Source organism: Otolemur garnettii, unplaced genomic scaffold, assembly GCF_000181295.1.
Source record: "Otolemur garnettii isolate 467f Iridium unplaced genomic scaffold, OtoGar3 scaffold00027, whole genome shotgun sequence".
In the NCBI taxonomy this organism is placed as follows: Eukaryota; Metazoa; Chordata; class Mammalia; order Primates; family Galagidae; genus Otolemur; species Otolemur garnettii.
This window is the reverse complement of record NW_003852422.1, coordinates 16,655,905-16,671,218: the sequence shown is the minus strand read 5'-3', so window position 1 is coordinate 16,671,218 and position 15,314 is coordinate 16,655,905. Positions and strand designations below refer to the sequence as shown.

The window sequence follows — 15,314 nt, the reverse complement described above, 5'->3', positions numbered from 1 at the left end:
ACAAAGGAATAGATCTCATGACTTCTATAATTATTAGCTTGAATCTCATAGAATTTCTTCCTGGCCAAAAGTCCCACAAAAATATTTCTACATCACAAAGCTGGTATTTCAGAGTGGAAGTTAAGAGCTGTCTGGCCTCCTAATCAGTGCTCTTAGGCCACTCTCTGCATGCTTTATCATTCTCAGTTCACAGACAAGGGCATGGCATTGACATGGCCCATCTAAGACCAGGTTTGAATGGGAAGTAGAAGACATCTCTTAAGTCCCAGAGTATGAACCCTTAAGAAAGGTTGTGAAATTGACTACTGTGAGACTGACATCGGGTCGCATTTGAACTTAGGTTCTCAACCATCGTAGAAACACATAGAAGCTTCAGGTGGGACTGAGCCCCAAAGAGAAGCATCAGTTTCAGCCATGAAGACCTCAGTGTTTGACAGTTCAAAACTGTGCAGTGATCACCCAAAGAAAATTCCTGTTTGTACCTAGAATTAAGAGCAAATGCAATCTCAGTCTCTCAATAAAGTGAACTTAAACATGTAAATTTGGTAGTCCCTCTACTGCAAATGGCATCCTAGAAAAAATAGTGATTATAGGCTCAGCACTGCCAACCATATACACCATAGCTGGTAGGTTCAAACCCAGCCTGGGCCTGCTAAACAACAATGACAACTGCAACAAAAAAATAGCCAGGTATTGTGGTGGGCACCTTATAGTCCCAGCTACTTGGGAGGCTGAGGCAAGAGAATCACTTAAGCCCAAGAATTTGAGGTTGCTGAGCGGTGACGCCACTGCACTCTACCAAAGGTGACATAGTGAGATCTGTGTCAAAAAAAAAAAGTGATTATGATGACCATATCAAATATAAGTGCTAGGAGGACTGCATAAAATATGAAAGCAAGTAAGTCCTTACAAAACTATCATGTTTTCGAATATGGTATTTTTATAGACACCATGGGCCCACTGTTGTATGAGTTGCAGTGATTGCTCAGTTAATATGAATACTAATTAAAATTGTGTGAATATTTTTCAAAAAGAGAAATACTACTTTTAGATGAAAATTGAGCACTTAAATAGATAGGATAAAAGAGATTGCATATATGGAATATTTGAAGTGGTGAATTGTTACTAGGGCAACAACTTAAGTAATGAGGCCATATATTCACAGCAATCATGGCAGTCAGCACCTTTAATCAACCACTTGAAAAACATTATAATAATTTCTTCAGCAGTAAGTTAGTATTCCTGGTTATTTGTGTGGGGAGGTCCTGCATTTCTAGACTCATACGCTAGCCTCAAGACCCATGTGGAGTGTTGTACTGTTTTCTCAATGTGTTAACTACTTTCGGAGAGAGTTGAACATGGGCCTCTTCTCCAGTTTCTCTGACTCTCTCCAGAATCAGTCCATGTTCAAGGACAATAGCATGAACTGTTACAGAAGAGTGACTTTGTCACACAAACCAGTGTAGAAAGGCATGGATTGTCTCCCAGCCCCACCACAGAGTCTTGCCTCGACCGTATCCCATTTTATTTACCACTGCAAAATCCTAAAAGTTACTAAATACTGCAAACCTGTACTTCTGATAAGTCTGCTATTAATAATAGGAGACCCCTGGCTTCTGTGTGGTCTTTGTGTCGTCTGCTGATCTTTCTTTGTATCTGTTGGGTTTTATTTAGCCACATAGACTAATACCAACAAGTGGAGGAATATTACATATTACTACGTTAGATAATTTTTTTAGCATGACTTCACTGTTTCGTTCATTGCTATCCGTACGAGTTGGACTCCATTCAGAAGCTAAATTGATAGATACCTGATCTTGCAGAGGGAGGACGAGATGATAGCTGAGTTCCTCTAGACATAGGATCCAGCTGATTTTTTTCAGTTGTGCTAGTAGACATTGAGAAGCCACAGACCACTGTTTCTTCCTCTCTTTCCCTCAGTTCCTATCACATTACAGTTTACCCCGAGATTGCATCCCACTGCAGGAGACGAGACAGCCACCTTCGGGTTTCTATGTACAAAGCACCACCAGTGTGCTGCAGGGCCTTGTAGAGTCTCTTCCCAAAGTTTGGGTCTCTTTCTATCATTTTTGTGACGAATTCTAAGGACCAATCAAAATTCCAGTGAAAATTAAAGTGGAAGATAATTTAACCTTTTTAAGGGATGGCTCTCATTGCCGTGAAAAGATGTTTCATTTAGTTTCCTCCTAATATTGAAGAGCGATGCTTGGGATCGAGGGATTTATTTGTGAAACCAACGAGGCCCATCTCTAAGGCTGTGTTTCTGTTGCTTCCTGTTTCGTCCTCCCCTTCAGCAGAGAGAGCCCTCCTCGCGGTTGAGGTCCTGCAGTGTCACGGACGCGGTTGCAGAACAGGCCCATCTACCACCGGTAACCATTGCTAATTTCCGGTCATCAGCTGGCTTTTTAGGCACTTACGTAAAATCATCTGGGCTGCTGTGAAAAGAGTTTTTCCTGTCAAAATCCATTTACCATATAAATGAGACATTTTAAAATTTCCTGGGAAGTCGCTCAAGGAGAGTGGATGTTCAGTACAAAGAATTGTCTTTGCCACTAAAGTCTCTAAAATGCTAGCACTTCTGTTGCTTTAGTTTTTTCACCCAAATTGATACCAGTTTTGGTGTACTTACTTAAACTACTTGGTACGTTAATGATTCCTTGTACTTTACGCAGTTACTACAGCCTTGCTGCAGTGACCTGTGCTTTTGAAAATACACTGATCTCTTTAAGCAGGAAGAACTCTTGTGGGTGGCTGGCCGCATATTCCTTTCTCTGCTCATGGCTTGAACTTTTTAAAATATATTTAATGGCTTAAACTCTTGACTCCACAAAGCCTTTGTACCTTCTCTTTAAAGGCAGCTCTACTGACCAAAGAATTAGCTATAGTTTTTTCCCACTCTTCCATCATTTTAATAGCTGTCAGTCAGCAGATTTAGACATGTAAAGAGTTTAATAACATCCGATACACTGAGGAATAAATATTCCCATTGGAAGGCAAGCCAGAACTGCCGTGGGAGATGTTTGATATACACGTTAAAAAATAAGAAATTTTACATAAATGTATTTCTTCTTTAGGAGGTGAAAATATTGTGAGGTTTTTAGATGTTCGGTTTGACATTTGACCTTGACCAATGTTTTTTATTGCTACAAAACCTTGATCATTTTTGCAGTCAATGTTTTGTTTTGTATGAGTTTGAAGAGGAAAAAGTATATCTAAGGTTTCTGAAATCACAGTGTCTTATTGTATACATTTTTGCTTAACTTCAAAGGCTATTTTTGTCTAGGTTTTAGTTTCTTTAATGCTTAAAAAATGAATTAAGAGGATAGTAGTCCAAGTCAGCAGTCAAAATAATAAATTTAATTGTAAACTGAAAGCAGATAAACTAGTGAATAAGCTTGGCAAAAGCGTCCTTTCTGGGATGGTTTCAGTACAGCTCCCCAGCCCACCCCCAGAACAGAACAGTCAGCTGTGATGTCCTGGGCAGGATCCTTTTCAACCCAATGACATCTATGATTTTCCTTGAATTAATGGTATTTTCTTTCTTTTTCAAAATCGATATCAATTTTCTTTGCCAGAGAGCTCACTCTCCTGGAAACTGATGATTCCTCCTTTTTCCTTGTCCTCTGCAGTGCCGTAAACTCACTGATCACCAGTGCCCCTCGGTTTTGAGTGTGGCAGATGTAAGAATCTGCTATTACTTAACAGTAGGGTCCAAACCAGACTGGCTTTCCATTTTTCCCTAACTGGACAGCTCACTTTGTTGACATGGTCATTTTTCACCCGGATTGAGGATGCAGCCTGAGCCTCCTCGGGGTGGCTCGGTGTTGGGGTCCTGCCTTCCCTCTCTACTGGTCATCAGTGACTGCTCAGCTCAGTTTGATTTTAAGGGTTCCAATCTCACGTCACCTGCCTTTCCATGCTGCCACAGCAGTGATTCCTATTGCATTAAACCATGGGCTGTCCCCTAAGTGCCATTTCACTGATGTGAGTTGTCATTCACAGCCCAGTGCCCCAACTAGGAGAGCACGGTCATCAACTGTCACAGGTGGTGAGGAGACAACGGTAATGATCCTTTATCAGACATTCGTGACCAAAGTGGGGGCTGTTGTAATGTTTTATGTGGTGGTGAATATTCGTGTCCTTTTTAAAGTGAGACCAGCTTCTTTGTGATGCAGGCTGTACCTGTTTCTTATTTTTAAACTTCTCATTTTCAGATTGTTGAAAGGTATTGGGTAAAATAGAATGATTTTTAGTCCCATATAGTTTTATTAGGAATACTGACAGGCTTTGGTTAAATGTGTATAATTTGACCATTTAGAATATATTTTTGCTTTCAGTCTTTGTACTCTTGGTGAGATTTTCCTTTTTTGTTAAAATGCTTGGGCACAATAATCTGGTTGTAAGATAATCAGAGAAGCCACAAGAATTGCATGAGATTGTGCGATGCCCAGTTGCTCAGAACTGTTCTCTCCGTATCTTCCAGGCCTCATTTTCAATAGAAGATTAGACTTTTTTGTGTCTCCAGCATGAACCACTGGGCTTTCCTGCCACCAGGAGCTCTACTCACAGAAATAAACAAAATTTCATATAGTTCTACAATGGGGCATAATTCAGATATTTAAGGAATCTAGAAATATCGGTGTTTCACCAAACCAACTGTTATTCTTATGCATTATTTTGAATAATCTATAGTATTTGACTGTGTATTTTAATTGCCTGTTTTCTACTTAATCTCTAAAGGCAGGTTTATTATTCTTTGTGTTGCTATACCTATTGAAGAATTTCCTTGTTTCACCTTTGTTGTATTTGCTGTAACTGTTCATTACTTGTGAATAACTTTGCTTACGTATATACAATTGCTGATTACCTGGAGGTTGATGACTTAAAGGAACAATTCAGTTACACTGTTAGCATTTAGTGCTCAGTATTGTACAGAGGAAAATCAAATTGCAATCGTAACAATCAGCTCAGCTTAAGGTATTGAACTACAGTGGCTTATGTGAAATTCACGTCTTCATGGTGAGCCAGCCTTCAGAAAAATTCACAGAGTTCTAAGTGAACAAGTGTATTTCCTACTGTGCGCTAGTAATTTCTATGGGAGCAGCAGATCTACAAGGTAGGCAGGATCATCTGATGAAATGATTTTGGTAGAATTCAGTGCTGATGAATATCTTCTCTGTATCACCCATTTTTGCATTTTATTGGCCTTGCAACCTGAGATAGCTTTGGAGTATTATGATATCTCATGCAGTAAATGAAGGATAGCTGAATTATTACAGCACCAGGCTCCATGGTTACAGTTACCTAGCAGGACCAGGTGGCTCTTGAGACAACGCTTTCCTTGCCTTCTTGCTTGTACTCTCCCCTCCTCATCAGTGAGTTAAAATACAGGTTTGCTTTCTCTTTCAGTTTTTCAAGACTTGACCACAGGAGCTCCTGCTGTCATGTTTTGCCTTCCCTATATCTAGATAGGCTTGAAAGGGTCACATCTGTGTCCCTTCTACTGTATTCTGAATGTTTTTCCATGTGCTCTGTCCTGAATGTCCTTGCCTTTGTCTCTTCTAGCTCTCTTTTAACATGGTTTTTCTTTTTTTGGCACCTTCCATCACCCTATGCCGGAACTACCCTGGGATGTGTCTCTCCCCATCTGTGTGCTCACAGTATACATGTGTATGCACATGTGCGTGCATTGTCTCCTTTACTTTATTCTAGAAAAGTTATATGTCACATACAGATTATTCAGCACCTTGATTTTTTTTTAATTTATGTCCATTTTTCTGCGACATACTAATAATTACATCATATCCAGTGATGTGAGTGCACCATGGTTTTATTTAATTTTTCCATACTGAAGGACGTCAGCCACCACTATTCTTCCCCCACCCCCCACCCCCAGCTCTATGCACAGTGCTGCGGTGACCATCCTGGTATGTGTGTCTTCCAGTGCTTTCTTTTGTTCCCATAGTGTGATGAACAGGCCCCGATTCTTCCCTTGAAAAACCACAGTCCTTTGATTTAAGGCAGATAAATGCCTCTTGATGGAAGGCTAAGCCAGGGCCCTCCCTGTGCGGCAGAAGCAGAGGGGCAGCACAGTCCTCTCTGTCTTCACCGTGTATATTCTAAAGGCATCCACAGGCACCAGTGTGGCAGGTCTTGAAGAATCTGTGATGGTCAGTGTCAGAGTGGTCCTTTTTAAAAGCATCTTAACACACTGACAGTTTAGTAATTGGAGTCTTTGTTTTAATGAATGTAATGGAGCCACTCTGCAGCTCTGGTTCTTGCCTACTTGTCCATATTCAGTCTGCAGATGGAAGGCTGGGAAATGCTGAGCTAACTAGCAGTTTGTAACTTGTTACTTGTTACCTGATTGAGCCTGGGACGTGCACGTTGGCACAAAGCAGAAGTCTGATTTTGGCTCCAGGGGCAGCCCCTGCCAGGGGCTGTCTCTGGGAGCTGTGTCCTGCTCTCTTCACTAGCCATGTGGGGTGGGGGGCCAGGTTTTAAGTCACAAATGGAATCATCAGCACAGGTTGTTCTATGTGGTCATTTGGAAAGAACACTGAAATTAAAATAAAAAGCCACCTTGAGAACACCATCTTGCATAAATGCAACTAAATTGCAGGTTGCTGGTTCAGTTCTCAATAGAGGGGAGAATGAATATTTTAATCAAATTCAGTGTTCTCCACTATCCTAGTAATGTTTGATAGACTGATTAGTCCTTTAACTATGGGTCTATGAAAGTAACCTGGTTACGTAGAGCTTTAGAATTCACTTCTGAGATTATCTGTGACACATCGAAGTGATCAATCTGCTTCGTAATTATCCTGTCCAGGGATGCTGCCACCCTTTAAAATTATCCTTCAGGGTTTCTAGAACTGAGTTTTCTGAAATCAAAACTAATTGCCTGTCCCAAAAAATAGCTCAGAGGGAGGGAGGAAAAATAAATTCTATTTAGCATTCCATTTAACCAAAGCATTTTTGGTCAGTCACATAGACAATAGTTGGTCCAAACTTGATGGCATGTAGTTTGCCAGAAATATTGACAACTAACCTGGGTTATAAACTTTGTTCAGCAGAGTAGACTTTTTTAAGTGTCCACGTCAAGGTAGCCTAGAAATGACTCTTTTGTTTTAAGTGTCATGGCTGGAAAAGGGACAGGAGGGGGCCATACACTAATTTATCTGCCGTTAGCTTTCTTGAAGGGGTTAAGTCTTCTCTGCTCTTGTTTAATCTCCACACCTGGATCCAGAAAGCCATGTGATCAGAGTCTTGGAACTATCTTTATGGAGCCTTTAGCACATTACCTGGAAAAACGTCAAGGAGTTACATACAGATAAAGTAAAAATCATCTGCTTCATGAAATACGCTGTTAAACTTGTGAAATAGAATATCACATCTCTGTGGACGGAGTCCCCAAATCACTGGGTGGTATCTAATTCAAGGTCTTAGGGTCCTCTGAGTGACTTTCTTCACCAAGGTGAAGTTCATAGTGAACAGAAGAAATACCATAAATACAGGAAGAAGTTAGTTTCAGAGGAAATTTATATCCTCAGCCTAATATCAAAATGGCACCTGCTAAAATACCTGGAGGCTCAGGAGAAGATCCTAATTAGGGATAGGAGTGTCCTCAGAGAACAGCAGCTTCCTTTTGTAACCTCACGGATAGGTTATTTCTTATGTTTGGGCTTCTGTTCCTTTCCCATTCCCCTGGGAGTCTTGGCACAGCTGTGGTTGGCTTCTGGTTTCTGAGCCCCCCCCCCCCCCTGTGTGGACCTGTGTGTCCAGAACTTCCTGGGACAGCCCTGATCTCCAGCATCCATCCCAATGCCAACATTTCTCCATCCAGCCTGCATTTCTCAGAGCCTTAGGCATCCTTCTGTGATCTAGCTGGGACTGTCCAAACATGTCCCTCTACAGTGACCATGTCTAAAACGCAGAGACTGCCTCTCTCTGTTCATCCTTCAGACATACCCTGTCAGTGGACTGGGGTCACCCCAGCATCAGGTATAAGGCTCTTTGGGAATTCTCAGGAGGCCAAGGGACTCCCCAAGCTGGGGCATGCAAATGACCTGGGTGGCCCTTAGGATTATGTGCCTACTAGTCACCACATGTCTGCTAGCCTCCTAGAGAAGGGGCTCTCTGTTGGGTTTTTAATTTTTGCCCTGACAACCACAGTATGAGGTTCTAAGCTGAGGGGAGAAATTTAGGAGCTCGGAGAGCCCCTCATGGCAGCTGGATGGGGGGAAACATTCAGAACATCCTGCTCAGTGGACGGTAACACTGAATAGTTTGAAATACTTTGAAGCTCTCCCTGTTTGGCAGTGAAATTTAGTAACTAGACTAGATGAAATTGGTTTCCCTTTCCTACGAGCACCTAAAGCAGTAGCCTGTCATGTTTAGAGGTCTTAGAACTGAATTCTGTACGAATTAAGAACCCTCAGCTGTATAATTTAAAGCTATTGGAAATCTATTGCTCTTTTCCAGACACTCTTTGAAATGTTTTCTTTATAAATAGAATTACTTTGTCTAGAAAAAATAATAATCTGGGTGTACGTGACTATATGAAACTGATGAGAGAACAAATGCAAGTTATTAAATAATAATGATTTCTTGCACAAACAGCCATCAGTGGCCTATGTACATACCACGCCGGGCCTACCTTCAGGCTGGGAAGAAAGAAAAGATGCTAAGGGGCGCACATACTATGTCAATCATAACAATCGAACCACAACTTGGACTCGACCTATCATGCAGGTACGAAGATCACCATACAACTAAAATCACAGGTCTTACAAGCCAAAGTGATATGCCCTGCTTCCTGTTCCTGGTGTTTACGAATTGTTCTCAAAGACCCATGTTGGAAAAAAGCTTTCTCAACAAAGGACATGCATTATTTTAAGAATCGTAATTGCTTAAGGCAGAGTTTGGTCCTCAAATCAGTCTACCCCTGAATACAGTTTTAAAATGTGACGTGTACACTATTTTTGAAGCAAGAGGCTATCGCAATATGTAGCTCCCCCACCCCATTCCCCGCCTTTTATCTGAGGCTAGTTTTTATGCTGGGCTGGTGATTCATTTTTATCTCCCTTGAGTGTTTCCCCATCCTCTCCCCCATTATTATGTTTAATTATTTCCTCCACGCGTTGAATAGGCCAGCCCTCTTATTATTGCTGCTGTGTTGTTGTTTGGGCTCACACTCCTAATCGCACAGGCAGGGAGACCTTCCTGTGAAGCTAACTTGTTTTTGCCTCCAAAATAGCTTGCAGAAGACGGTGCGTCCGGATCAGCCACAAACAGTAACAACCATCTAATCGAGCCTCAGATCCGCCGACCTCGTAGCCTCAGTTCGCCAACAGTAACTTTATCTGCCCCACTGGAGGTGAGAAGGCTCCATCCTCTAACTGGGGTCACTCTGTCCTGTGACTTCTCATCCTTTCTTCTCTCTAAACTTTGACTTCCGTTTTGCAGCCACCGTGCTCTCTGATCAGTCGTTGTGTTGGTGGCGAGGGGTGTCCTTGTGCGGCCTGACCACATGCTTCTCTGTCTCGCCCAGTTAACATTCCTGGACTCTCACCCAGTTCTCATTCTCATTTGGCTGCGGCCATGGTGACTTGTGCTGGACGTGGGCACTCTCTCCTCGGGACTTTCACCATTCTCGTTGTGTTTTGCTCCTTCCTGCCTGTTACTTCATTAGAATTGCATAATAACTCCTTCAAATGCAGTGCTTATATTGAGTTTCAAACGTAGCTATTGCTTTGATCATTTTTTTTTTCTTTTGACTTGTAGGGTCTTTTCATTGTGTGGGCATGGTGTTTCTGATGCATACTTGCATCTCCGAGTCATGCTGGGCATCTGCTGTGCTCTCTGTCCTGTTTGTGTTGTTTAAGTGCCATCCTTTAACATCACAAATGTCAAGAGAGAGAAGCCAAAGAATAAACGTTTGGGGTCCTAAATCTGCCTGTGTCTTAGGGACAGCTATGGGTTTCTCCTTGCCCTGGGTCAAGATCCTGATAAGTGGGACTGGCTAATAAACAATCTTCCAAACTCTAATATAAATGTCCTGGGTAACAACTGTGAGAGTCCAGGGGGTTGTCTGCATTGAAACAGGTCTCTCTTTTTGTGCTCTAAGACTTGCCAACCTATTCTTCGTTAGATTGTGAGCTCGCTCAGAGCAGAGGCACGTTCCACTCCAGTCTGTGTACAATCTCCATGCATAATGCTGATACAACACAGTGATTTTGGTATGTACTGAATGGCTACCAAAGGATGGTAGCTATAAGTACTTCAGGTTACAGTGTGTTTAACCAACAGAAAAATATGTGAAGTTAGATGGATTTAAAAGTAAATGAATGACAGAAACAGGTTTTGTAGGAGCTTTCCCTGTGTCCATCCCCAAAGAGGAGCATTCTACAATACCCAGGTACATTTTGACACCTTGGAATAGCACATGATAAAGAGTTCTAATGCTCATTGTTGTTCCTTAGGGTGCCAAGGATTCCCCCGTACGTCGGGCTGTGAAAGATACCCTTTCCAATCCACAGTCCCCACAGCCATCACCTTACAACTCCCCCAAACCACAACACAAAGTCACACAGAGCTTCTTGCCACCCGGCTGGGAAATGAGGATAGCTCCAAACGGCCGGCCCTTCTTCATTGACCATAACACAAAGACTACAACCTGGGTAAGGCTGCTGCTTTTATTTGGCTCCATTTTTTCATCATGAAGTCTGGCGTTGATTCCTTTATTTCCTTACTCAGTAGTCAGAGTTCTTGTAGAGGAAATTTCATTAACTCTCAGATGTGTCTCCAGAAGGTCTCTCAGCACTCATCTCTTGGCTCTGCACGTGTGGGCAGGTGGGAGGGGGTGGGAGAGACCTGGGCTGGTAGCTGTCCTTGGAGTTGGTGCCAGGTGACACTGCCTTTGCTCGTAGCACTCCTAGAAATCATTCACCATATTTGGGGAAAAAAGGTTACCACTCTCTGGTGCTAGGATTTTAATGATACTGCATCACATCTCATGACATAACTTCATTAGGAATTACAATTGTCAAACAATTTTTTCTTCATCAGTTTCTTTTTGCATTTTTCTTCTGACACGACCCACCTTCATTTGATTCATCTCTTGAGTTTTTGCTGTTCACATCAGATTAGTATTTTACCTTTACATGCTACACGTTCATTGCTTTAATCATGGGTTAGGCCATGTCCTGGTGACTCTGCTTGTAAGTCTGACAGCTCTTCATTGTGAACATTTTGTCAAAATTGGTTTTTCTCACCATGCTGTTCTTTCATGCGCTCCTGAATCATATATAAGAAAGAATCTGTATGTTGAGCTAACTTGGGCAAAACAAGATTAACCAAAGGTGAATATTCACATCTTTATGTGTTTCTGTCAGTTCTTCATTTCCATAGCTGGGCCGGGGATGGCTTTTTCGATGTGGTGTATCATTCTTTTAAAAGTCAGTTGGTATTTTTCTACTACATAACGCCCTAGACGTGTAATTAAACTGAAATTGTTTTTCTTATTTCTGGCTATTTTTGATGCTGCAGACAGGTGGGTTTTTTTTTCTTCCTGTGCCTCATGTCACCTTGGGGTAGTTTTAACTCAAAGTTTAACTTAATCCTTCTAATATTATCTTGCTGTTTTTGCCTGATGTTACAGGAAGGCTGATGAAAGTTTGGAGATTATCATTGGCCATAGCTGTCTGGACGAACTCTTTAAATTCTCACGTTAGTGGTAATACCCAGTATGCTCATTTGGTAGGCCAGTGTCATAGTCAGGAAAAGGCCTTGACCAAGTCAGTCTGGGCTGTTGCTTTACCCTTTGCCTACAGTGTGTATTAACTCAGTCCGCTGAGATTGCTCTAGATGGCTATCTCAGAAATCTATGGATCAAGGTACACTTTGTCTCCTTGAGGGCATTTTGGCATTTGGGGCAGGACTGCCTTCACCTGCGGGTCATTAAACATCCCACCACGGAGAGCCACTGTCACCACCTACCCTAACAGTGATAACCAAAAATGTTTCCCACCACCCCTTAGTGGGAACCCCTCCAAAAGCCCTTTCTATTTTGAAGTAAGGAATGGCCCTGCCGAAAGAATTGATTATTTGCATCTGGTGACATTCATTTGGAAAACTGGTAACTACTTCCAAGGCGTACACTGACATGCAGGTTTATTTGACTCTCACCTTTTAGTCTGAAGGTAACATTAGAGGTTTGTGGGCAGGACTTGAGGGTAAGCAACAGGCAGCTCTTGGGAAAACAGAGAGATTGGTTTCTGCATCTTTTTTCTCACTGCCGCAGAGCCCGTGGCTGTCCTGCCCATGTTCCCATTGACTATAGCACAGCTGTGATTTCAAATCCTCAGTCAGAAATTGGGGCTCCAGAAATAGGGGGTAAATATTATAAAAGCAGATGGATTAGCGTATGGAGCCACTGTGGCTTGCCAACGTAAGCTATGATTTTAGTAATTCGACCTGGCTTAGTAATCAAATCCCCTAACCTTTTCGCAGCCTCACACACCACAACTGCAGTGTAATTGCAGCTGGGCAGCTATTTAAAACGGCAGCGGCTTTATTTATTCCCCTACATCGTGGCTGAAGAAAACGCAGTTTTCATTTCCACGCGTCCCTTTCTACCCAGATCCTCGTTACTGTGACTGATTTACTAATTGAAAATTTTAATTTGTCACCACAATATCTTGCTGCTTCTGTCGCGGGGAATCCTTAAGGTCACAACTGGAAATTCCGCAAGTTGCTGCCCTCCTTCACTCGACCCAGATGCGCTAACGCAGCTGTGCCATCTCTTCCAAACGAAGGCCTACACAGAATTCCCACGGTGGGGACATGCTCTGAACGGCCTGTTCCCTTCAGCAAAGGGTGGAGGGAAGTGTAAAGAGAACTTTGGGCCTAAAGTCTGTCTGGAGTTGGTTTGGGGGTTTGTTAGTTTAAAAGAGAGAAAGAACAAATGAGAGAATAGTGTTCGCTATTCAGAGATTTGAGCATCATAATAAAAAAAGGAAAAAAACCTGTAGGACAGGTTGAGAGTAATGAAAAGAGCCCTGCTCCCCCCATTGGTGAGAATCACAAAAAAAGTCAGGGCAACGTTTCCCCTACAGATGTTAAGAGAACACGGTTCCGTATGAAGTGTATTTATAAAATCCACCCTTTCACACACAGTATGAAATAATGAAGACAGTATGTCAGCCGTCTATTTGGAGCAAAGCCTGACCTCATCCCAAAAAAGAAGAGGAAAAAACATTGTCTGGCTTTGTCCCCACCTGGGTCAGGTCTTGTGGAGCCTGCCAGGTGGCTGAGGGGAGATGGCAGCTCGCCCTTTTTCTGTTGAGGGAATACCTCAAAGCATGTGTGTCCACGTTGGGTAGAGCCCTAATCTGAAAGTCGGAAATGCTCCAGACCCTAAAACTTCTTGAGCACCACGTGAGGCAAAAAAAAATGCTTATTGAAACATTCAAATTGCAGGTTTTCAGATTAAGGATGCTGAAACGATGTGATGCAAATATTCTGAAATCTGAAATACCTCTGGTCCCAAGCATTTCACATAAGAGTCCCTCAACCAGTCCTCATATATTGATGTCTTTTATAGGACAAAGGATTGGCTTGTTTTTTAAAAGCAAGATAGATTACACCAAAAGCAAGATAGATTACACTCATATATTTATGGCTTTTATAGGACGAAGGATTGGCTTATTTTTAAAAGCAAGATAGATTACACTGTAGTTAAGTTTCAGGTCTATTTTCTACCCACATTCAAACTAATAAAATTCACAACAGCCTAGATGTGATTGCTGTACTTTTCCAGGTTGGAAAAAATAAAGGAAAAAAGGCACAGTTATTTTTAAATAGGTCAGTAGTCTCATATTCATAATATATTTTAAATTTAGAAACTCCTCCCTTTTTTTTTGCATTTTTTGGCTGTGGCTGGGTTGGAACCCACCACCTCTGGTATATGGGGCCAACAGCCTACTCCTTTGAGCCGCCCAGGAAACCCTTTTTTAGAAATGATAGTCTGTATGTTCTGTTTAAAAACACTTTCAGTTGGATTGAGAGAAGCAGTTAATCAGGAAAGAGTTGTCTTGCTATGCTGAGGAAAGGGAGAAACAGATATTTTAATTGTTTGATTCATTTATATTTGCATAATCTGAGACCTCATTAATATCTGACCCCTTGTCATCCCTGAAGTCATCTGTCACAAATATACAGAACCTCTCTGCCACTCACCTGCTGGGTGAGCTATAGAGATGTCCACTTCCTGGAGTGGGTCAGTGGAAGTATGGAGACAGTAGTGACCTTGGCCTTAGCCCATAGAGCTTGATTACTGAGACCTTCTTCCATTATTTTGATTATCATTGGTATAATAAAATGATACATGATGTCCATAAAGTTCATGTGCAATTGAAAATACTCTGCAATTTACAATTGCACACGAACCTTATAGACAACCCATATAAGGCCTTTTGGCCCTCACATTCTGTGACATCTTAGTGGCCATTTTAGTACATCTGTGAAGTTGAGTTTATTTTCTACTTTATGTTCCACTATTGTCCCCTGGTACTTTTTAAAATTTTCTTTTTCTTTTTCCTTTGTACCACCAGCTTTTTACCAAAAGGACTGATTGCCTTTCACAGTAGAATGTGATTCTAAGCCGCAGACAGCCATGCATGGAGAGTTGAGCAGTGAGGGGCATTCTTGTGGAATGGTGGTCCTTGGGCCTTCTCTAAACCTGGCCTGTAATTGGCTTTGTGCAGTGCCAAGGGTTCCCCAGTTGTCGTGGCTTTACCTGGTCCAGCCCAGAGTGAGCACTGTGTGAGGAGCTTTTACCAACTTTTTCTCTCTGCCCATATTTAACCAATCACCAGTTACCAGATTATGAGCTTCTTGGACCTTCTAAATCCCAAATCTGCTCGGCATATTTATACTATACATGTTCCACTACACTACAAAATAGTGGATTTATTTTGTGCCTCTACTTCGACATTTAAAAAATATATTAGGGCTGGGCATGGTGGCTCATGCCCATAATACTAGCACTCTGGGATGCAGAGGCAGGTGGCTTATGCTTGAGAGTTCAAGACCAGCCTGAGCAAAAGCAAGACTTCTGTCTCTAAAAAGTAGCCAGGCCTTGTGGCAGGTGCCTGTAGTCCCAGTAACTTGGGAGGATGAGGCAGGAGGATCACCTGAGCCCAAGAGTTTGAAGTTGCTATGAGCTATGATGCCACAGCACTCTACCAAGGGCAACAAAGTGAGACTGGGTCTCAAAAATATGTATGTGT

General features: G+C 42.1%; 1 protein-coding gene across 1 annotated transcript in view; it reads left to right on the top strand.

Annotated features, from left to right (window-relative positions):
* Window positions 1-15,314, top strand: part of NEDD4L (neural precursor cell expressed, developmentally down-regulated 4-like, E3 ubiquitin protein ligase) — a 339,833-nt gene that overhangs the window by 279,923 nt on the left and 44,596 nt on the right. The window contains exons 12-16 of the mRNA XM_023512363.1: window positions 2,256-2,390; window positions 4,024-4,083; window positions 8,644-8,775; window positions 9,281-9,400; window positions 10,506-10,703. Coding sequence (XP_023368131.1) covers window positions 2,256-2,390; window positions 4,024-4,083; window positions 8,644-8,775; window positions 9,281-9,400; window positions 10,506-10,703 — 645 coding nt within the window. The remainder of the gene's footprint in view (window positions 1-2,255; window positions 2,391-4,023; window positions 4,084-8,643; window positions 8,776-9,280; window positions 9,401-10,505; window positions 10,704-15,314) is intronic.